Source organism: Carassius auratus, chromosome 8 (assembly GCF_003368295.1).
Source record: "Carassius auratus strain Wakin chromosome 8, ASM336829v1, whole genome shotgun sequence".
In the NCBI taxonomy this organism is placed as follows: domain Eukaryota; kingdom Metazoa; phylum Chordata; class Actinopteri; order Cypriniformes; family Cyprinidae; genus Carassius; species Carassius auratus.
The window spans coordinates 22480158-22489230 of NC_039250.1; the positions used below are offsets into that span (position 1 = coordinate 22480158).

At 36.7% G+C, this 9073-nt stretch overlaps 1 protein-coding gene across 1 annotated transcript; it reads right to left on the minus strand.

Annotated features, from left to right (window-relative positions):
• Positions 1-1519: 1519 nt before the first annotated feature.
• LOC113107676 (transcription cofactor vestigial-like protein 4) lies at positions 1520-6347 on the minus strand. Its single transcript, XM_026270345.1, has 5 exons — positions 6180-6347; positions 4176-4299; positions 3837-4080; positions 2531-2606; positions 1520-2423 (listed from the first exon to the last, which is right to left on the minus strand). Exons 1-5 carry the CDS (start codon positions 6244-6246, stop codon positions 2116-2118), a joined length of 819 nt encoding a protein of 272 aa, XP_026126130.1. The 5' UTR covers positions 6247-6347; the 3' UTR covers positions 1520-2115.
• Positions 6348-9073: the final 2726 nt, after the last annotated feature.

Genomic DNA, 9073 nt, shown 5'->3' on the forward strand with positions numbered 1-9073 from the left:
ATAATGCTCATTGTTAGGTACACTAAGGTGCATGCATGTGAATGGGAACTACTTTTATTTAATTTTTTACACATACATTCTAAATGTAACGACTGTTATGTGCACATAGATGCCATGAAAGTATGCAAATGCAATAAAAACAAACTAACATAATGTTAATACTATTGTTAATCTTGATGGTTATATTTTGTATACGTTCTGCTCTGCTAGACAATTATGTCATCTATACTAACCTTTCATGTGACTTAAAGCTGCCTTGAGGTGGCCACATTCCTCAAGGACATCATGTTACTGCAACACCTTGAGAATTAAGCCACTGAGCATGAGTCACATTTTGTTCTCTGAGAAACACTAGACTCTCCCCTGTATGAGGCCAGTCAAGCCTGCAACAGAGTATAGAAGGCAGGGCTTTTGGCAACAAGACTTCTTTGAACCCTCTTCAATGGCTTTTACTGTGCTTTTGTGCCAGCAAATCTTCATTCAAACCTGTTTCTCAGCATCTTGAACCTGATCTTGTGATTGACAAGTTTTGCATCTGAACTAACTGGCAGTTGATTTTTTTTTCTAATCAGGCAAGTTGTTTTCCAACTGTTTTCTATTTATCATAAACAATCTAAGAAGGTCAAATCTATTTGCGATGTAGCTGCTGGCAAGCTAAGCCTACATATCAGTGCTTGAATCTGGCCTCTGAAAAGATGAAATGGGTGTTTTGACTAATTTTACCTTCCCATAACCATCACTTACATAAACATACAACATCTCATCTATTGATTTTTGACTAAGAAAACAAAAATACTCTATGACCCTTACAAGTCTAAGTCCATTTATCATGAAAGATGATGTTTGACAGATTGAAACAAATCAATAGGAAAGACATATTGATGACTGAATGTCAATCTATAATAATATAATAACAGAATTCAATTGGAAGAGCATAACTGTGTATTTTTTTGTTTGCTTTTAACATATCTGAAGAGTTCAAATTACTTTCTGTGGGGTAATGAAACAGCAGTTTAACCATCATGAAGTCATTTGATTATTAAAAGTGGCAGAGCAAGTTATTACTACAAGTTTGATGAGAGATTAGAAAGACAAATATATAACGCATGTTGGAGTAGCTTACTGTTAAAATGCAGGCTACTGTTAATGTTTTTGAAAGAAGACTGCATTTATTTGATCGAAAATACAGGAAAATCTGTAATACTGTGAATTGTTATAATGAGAAATATATTTGAAAACACTTTGAAAAAGACATTTAATCTTGTGACACAAAGCTGAATTTTTAGCATCATTACTCCAGTCTTCAGTGACACATAATGCTTCAGAAATCATTCTAATATACTGATCTGGTGCTCAAGAAATATTTCTTATTATCAATATTTATTCAAAATATTTTATATTTTGTGTCCTTGCTTCCCACGTTTGAACATGTATCTGGATTATTTGTTCACAACAAGACATGCACTGTAAATATTTTACTAATATATTGTTATATTTTTATCCAATTTTACCCAAAGTGTTTGTTTAAAAAAAATGTTTATTACAAATATGTACAATTTGAAAGTTGAAATATGTACAATTTGAAAGTTGAAGTTTGAAATTTACACAGGGATTGAAATGAACAGCAGTAGCCCATACAGAGATGCAAAACAGTTACCCTCATCTTTTTCTTTTTTCAAGCATTTCTTCTCAATTAAAACATGAAACTTTCTGACCTAGTAATTTTTGGTCTGTTTTGCTCAGTGCTCCTTCTAGGTTACAAGATCCTGGTACACTGTCTAATATAAATATGCACGTATTATCAGAGGAAAGCTTACAACAGACGATGAAATGTTACTAGTAATAATCAGTGCAATCACAGTCAACACATAAAAACCAGTGGCACCCACAAAACCAATGACAAAAGCCACCTCCAACGATGCTTAGCTACCATGAAATGATCCGAAAAAGGTCAGACTTGGAAAATCTCCCTTTTAACAATTCCTCATGTGCTCATGACAACTTTTACAACACATCAATTGATCTCCCTTTGGCTTTTTACAGCAGAAATACATGGGCCTACACACGCATCTTGAGTCCATTTGGGCATATCTACACTTAATTCTGCTCTCTTCTTCATTTATCAGACCAAAGGTTTGGTGTGGTCGTGGTAGGGCTGACTGAATCTTTGCGAGCTCTTTTGGGACTCTGGCTGTAGCCGGGCGAGTGGATGAAGGTCGGACTGCTGGGTGGAGATGAAGAAGACGAGGAAGAGGATGAATGGCAGGAGGAGGATGAAGCTTTGAGCTGGAGCCATTTATCTCCCAGTGCTTTGGCAAAGTGGTCATCTACAGACACGCTGATGGAGGCGGCTCTGTGGTAGTTCATCCCGAGGCTCCTCTGGAAATGCTCTTCAACGTGGTCATAACTGTGCTGGGTAACACCTGTAGAGAGACAGATTCAAATGATGATGTTCAAAAACTATTTGTTCTGATCTGCACAGACATGTTAAAGGAGGAGCACCAAGCGCTTGTGCAGCTTTTTACTTTACCAGTGGGGTGATTGCAGCAGTCTTTTTTTGTTGACCTTGTTGCAGAGGAAACACAGGTGATGACAGAAGGCCGTATCTGAAAAAGACAACAAAGGTCAGCAAATCTTTGTCGCAGTACTTTTTTCCCCCCATCCATCCCATCCATCTATAATGCAGTTTTGGAATGGCTTATGAATAAAACTGATGAAAAATAGGAAACTGACAGGACAAGATGGTCAGTTATGTTTGTGGTTGGTGGTTCTAGACTATTTCACTCTTAGCCCTGATGCCACTAGCAGGTCAACAACAGCACTGGTGTGTTGAGACTTGTTGACAACATTCCTCCACCCATTGCTCACATTTTCTCCCTGAATCCGGCTGGATTGCATATCTGAGACAGGCAGAGGCCTGTCCGCACTCTAAAGAGCCACTCTCTCAGGAACACAAAAGTGCCTTTCTGCATTCTGTTGTGTCTCATAGATAGTGAGTGAGGATGAAGACTGCAGTGGCCTCAGGATAGACTCTAAGAGGAGGATGGTATGATACACCGAAGGTGTTCAGTCAGCACATATTGCTGAGGATGGAGCAGCCACAAATTGGTCTTTTAATTATGTATTATCATCCAACTTTAAAAACTGCAGCAAGAACACTGTTTGGTTAATGTCTGGAAATATTCACAGACTTTGTTGTATTATTCCACGGATTATGTTTACATGCTCTAAACACTTCTATTTCATATATAAGAACATTTATATCTTTTTTTTTTTTTTTTTTTTTTTTACAAATATTATAGTTCATATTTAATATTACATATGGTTATTTTTGTAAATGTTCATGAATTAACAAATATAAATATTTTGTAATTAGGTGTGTTTATGAATAATTATAATAAAATGGTATTTTATTATATTATTTCACATATAATGTTTATTAATGATTATTAAGATATTGATTTGTACATATAGTGATCGTATAATTAAATATTAGTTAAATTATGATGTTATTTAAAAACATCTAAAAATCAATTTATACGTGATTCCTGCTGGGAAAAATATGGACAAACCCAGCGATTGGGTTGTTCTGACCTAGCGGTTGGGTTAAAAATTCATCCTAACTATTGGTTGAAAACAACCCAATCGCTGGGTTGGTCCATATTTTGCCCAGCACTGGATTGTTTTTCAATCATTCATGTTACTTCATTTTTATTTAAAAGGATTAATTACACAAAACAACAACAACTACTACTGCTACTAAATATTCATTAATGAGCATTGGATTTTAATTTAAAGGATGCCATAAGCTCAGTTGATTTAAAAGTAGTAATCACCTGTATTTGTCTGACAGTTGTGGTTTTATTTTGGCTCTCTGTTTTCTCTGGTTCTGAGCGTGGTTTTTTGATTAGAGCCAGAGGCTCGTCCATGACTGGGGTGGAGTACACTGGGCTGGGGATCAGGTGAGTGGGGCTGGCTGTTGGGCTCCATGTGGATGTGGATGTGGGGCTTTCAGGGATACTGAACCCAGATGATCTTCGGGCTCTGTTGGCCAGGCTCTTGCTGAGGGCCCTTTCTCTTCTGAAACAGAAAAAAAGAATTAGCAAAAAATTTGACTTGGTCTGTATTATTCTCCTGGGTATTGGTTCCATGACTGATTGTACATGGTCCATTACCTCTCTTCAAGTGTCCGTCCTCTCTCTGAACTGTGTTTGTGCTTCATGGGATGTGCAGGACGCATCCGCACCCTTTCGCTTGTCATGTGGCGAAATCTGTCTTCACTTCTCAGATTGGGCTGTCCTGTGAAAAGATGAACACATGCCCATGTGACTTCAGATAAGATGAATGACATCGCTGCAGGGTGCTCACACGGTCATTGCCAGTCACCGATTCCCTTACTTGTGAAAAGGTGTGGCAAACAAGTAAACAACTGACTCTTAATCCTTGGAATTGCATCACCGCGTGTGTATCTTAATTGTGGGAAAAAACGTTGTTGGGCCACCGTTAAATGTAAACTCCGTTAAGTGGCAGAGCAAGATCAACTGGCTCTGTGAGCATTACTGTAGAACTACCCAGCTGATTCACCGCTAACGGTAAATGTCATTCAAATTTGGAAAACATACGAGCCAAAAAAACGACATCAGCGAACAAATGAGGATATCACTTGTTGTTCGTACTGCTCTGAGGGGCAAAACAGGCTTTGTGGGTTAAGGCATGTGGCTCACAGCATGTTTACCCAAAATAACGATAGTAACAGACTAATCCAAACTGAAATACACATCACCATTCACATGCTAATATCACAAACAGTGTCATGCAAGGATCTCACGGTTCACAGTCTGCTACATGCTTCAACTGACAATGGATTTAAAGCTCATTAATAGGTCAATAGGTTTTTGTTGTCTCAAAATGAAAAGTTGTGCTGGATTATTTTTTATTTTTTTTGTAAAATGATGAACAGTGAATATTAAAAAAGACACAGCATGTAACAATTATAGAAATAATAAAAAAAGACTTCCACCAACATAAAAAATATTCCTCTCTCTCTCTCTCTTCTTCATTTGTCACATTTTTAACTTACAAGGTTTTGAACCAGAATTAGTCCATTAGTCCAAAAGTCCATTGCATTGTGTGACACATTAACATTGCCTTAAAAACTGCTATTGCCCCCTAATATCTACTGTTATGAAATGAGATATTTCACAACATCACAACATGATTCACTCTTGAAAAAGGTTAGAGATCTGCAACTTATAGTGACTTACAGTGACTTCACAGTAAGTCACCTCTAATGAGTCATATACCACAATCAATGTAAGATTTTATACTTGAACATCTACTACAACTTTTTTTTTTACTTTTAGAAAGGTGTAAAAACAAGATCATGGGCTGTGGACATCAAATCAACAGCATATTAGACTGGTCAGGACCAGTGTTGATTTGATCGCTGATTAACATCTGTGGTATTTTAGCGTTTACTATATGCTCAAATGGCTTGGGCGATGAGGGGGCATTGTTGGCAGAAGCCTCTTCCACTTACACACACTCACAGATCTCCTAAGCAGTGGACTGTGACAAGGCAGGTTGACTCTGCATGACAGAGGATGGGGGATTGGGTGTAAACCACACCTTAAACCTTGACTGATGACTGATTTATAGTGCCTCAGGGAGGGATATTTTTCATGGGGAGATTAAAGACAAAAAAACAGACCCACATCCTTTTTCTTATCTCTTTCATTTGCAGTCTAAAACACACATCAAGCACATCTTCATCTAAACTCTACTCACCTAACCTTCAAAATAAGAGCATCATAATTTTGCCACTAGTTAAAGGGGTTTCTCAGCCTCTTTTCATATTTTAAATCCTTTCAAATATTTATAGATCAATTTTTGGATTGTTTACACTTATCTTTTTTTATAAAAATAAGCAACATGAATAAATAAACATGTCTAACATCATAAAAAACACAATTTCAAAAGACTAGACAGTATAAATTCCAGTTGTATGATGCATATTCATGCTACATTGTGCATTCATTCTAATAATAATGATTATTGTTTTAAAATGTGCAATGCACACAATGTAATTTTTGGTTTAGACTGGAATTAAAATAAACAATGCAGATAGCATGCATACATAATGTTATTCTTAGTTTAAACATATAAAATGTAATAATTACCTTCCAATATGTACACTTTGAAGCCACTGCTCATCCGAGTGATGTAGTGCAAATTAGTGACCGCCATTCCTGATCTTCAGGGTTTTCTAATGCAATGCTCCTAAACAGACTGAGTTGTGAGCGGCAGAATCGATCCTCACTCAGCTTTGAATTGTCACTGAGCTCAAGTGCTCTGCGCTTTCCATGATCATGGCTCTCTGGCTTCTTATTGGCTGTTTGAAGGCCAGCCCCTCCCTCTGCTTTGTCTGCATGAGGTGACCTACCACCACAGGTGCCTGATGGGAGGGGACAATTCGGGAAGCTGTCTTTCACCCCCCACCCCACCATAACACCCCCAACATGGGCTAAAAGGATAGTTAAAATCAAAATGCACATAAAATAAGCACAATAAAAAAGGTATATTATATTAGTTTAAAAATGTATAATGAAACGGATCATCATTATATAAACCCAATCATGGATGAGATGTTCAAAGGTGTGTATCACAGGGACTTACAGTACATGTGGTCATATTGAATTACCTCAGGAGACGGACAGCTCAAAATAAAACATTCAGGTGGTAATGTGGATCTACCCTCCTCTCCAAGTATCAACATGCCAGGGCAGCCGGGCAGAGACATGAATGCTTTCCTTGTTATATTATCACTGTTCTTGAGAAACACATTTCCTGGCATTACCAACTTAAAATTTGCATTGACTATTTCTTTACTAGACATTTACAAACATTTACAAATAGATAGACTGTAAGAGTATCTGAACACAAGTTTAGACATACGTTTTGAAAAATATAATATAGGATGCAATTAAATTTATTAAAAAGACCAATATGCTGTTCAAAGCATGGGGATGGGTTATTTTTTCTTGCATAATATATTTTGTAAAAAATACTACATTTTTAATAATGTATTTTGTATAATTGTATTTTTATATCTTAATGTTTTTGAAAAAAGTCTCTATAATGCTCATCAAAGCTGCTTTCATTTGATCAAAAGCACAGTAAAATCAAGGTATTTAATAAAAATATACAATAAACGCTTTTACATTTATTCCTGTGATGAAATGGCAATTTATTTTATTTATTTTTTTTGCAGTCATTACTCCAGTCTTCAGTGTCATACGATCCGTCAGAAATCAGTTTTACATGCTGATTTGCTGCATAAGAAATATTTCTTATCATTATCAATGTGGAAAACAGTTGTGCTTTTTAAATCTCTCTCTTTTTTTCTTCAGGATTCTGAAAAGACTCCTTTCCTTGAATGTTACTGTATATTTTGATATGGAATTTTAATCTGCGATTTAAAACTAAACAGAACAGTTTAGGATTTTAAAAATATTTTAAATGCTGCAATTCAAGAGAAATAAAAATATGTACGATTAACTATATTAATTAAATTTGTGACTGATCTGTCGATCTTTTTTTTCCACTGAAGTTCAACATGGTCTTTAGATCATGTTAAACCATACTGGAGAAAATCTTCATACAGCTTAAGTGCTTCTGTCACTAAAGCAAAAACAAACCAAATACTAAGATACTTCAAAATATTATTCATATTATTTATTTTTCACTTAAACTTCTTACTCAAACTATTATGCTGGAAATATGATTTGTAATGAAGAATAAAAAACGCTAAATACTAGATTTAAAACCAATAGAACTGAAAATCCTTTTAAAACTTCAGTATCCCACCTTTCCTTCCCTGGATCATTTTAGAATCCACAAACAAGTCTTGCTCTGTCTTTTGTTTCCTCTCTAGGAGTCAGCACCTGTCGACAGCCCCTCCCCTTGCCCTAATCTAAAATCTCACCTGACTGCATTTTTCAGAGTGTTTTGCCCACCTGAGATACAGTCATTCCCCCATCTTGCCCATACATGCAGTTATGCTGTCAGTTCCCATCCTTTATGCATTGGGCCTTTTCTTTCCACAGATCTGTTTCTCCTATTTCTTTTTTGGCAGAAAGACAAAGACTTCAGAGTGCTGAAGAGGGCTTTGTACAGCGTGATCCTGCCTGAGCATGCTAAAGCCACAAATGCTTACATACATGACTGAAACACACTCCCTCTGGACACACAGTTAACCCCGTTTGCATTACAGGGAAGCCATCATAATGTTACAAGTGAGCGCTACTGCTCTATGTAAGGATGACCTTTAAATCTAACAATTTCAAGAAGAGGTAACACAGGTACACTTAATACAGGTCATTTACTTCCCGAAAGAAAACAGTTTGAACAGTGCAAGCACTTTCTCAAAACTCTTACTCAATCGCTGTTTATTTTGTAGCATTCTCTGTGACTGTCCTGTGATTGATTGTCTCTAACTGTACCTGCAAATTAACACTAATCAACTACTGTAAATATTTACTGTTCTTACTGCCTATCATTATTGGATTGTCATCTATTTTATAACCCCATTTCCCAGGGTGCCACACACCGTGCAGATGTCTCTATAAACTAGTGAGAACATTTTCTCACAAACATTCAAGCGCTGAAACTTCCAGTTTGGTTAAAGAAGACCTCGTTGAGCAGCTCATGGAAGGTTATGTATGTATTAGAACATGCTAAAATGAGACCTCTGACTATTTTGTGTTGACTGAATGAAATGTAGAGCTTTACACACACAGCAAAGCAAGCAATTTGGCGGTTGTTTGGAGGCGCGTCACGTGGGTAGCTGAAGAGCGACCTCTTGCGGTATACATATGGAATGGCACATAATTCTTGCTGAATGTCACCATGTGGATTCACCAACTAAAACAGAAATATACACAATATTATCTCAGTTTTGCTATCTGTGCTTATTTGGAGATGCTACAGAGTGTGTTTAGTGCAGAGAAGAAGAAATGTCCGCAGAACAGGTAGAGCACTTAACGTTTTGGGGCTTGAGGTTGTTGACATTTCA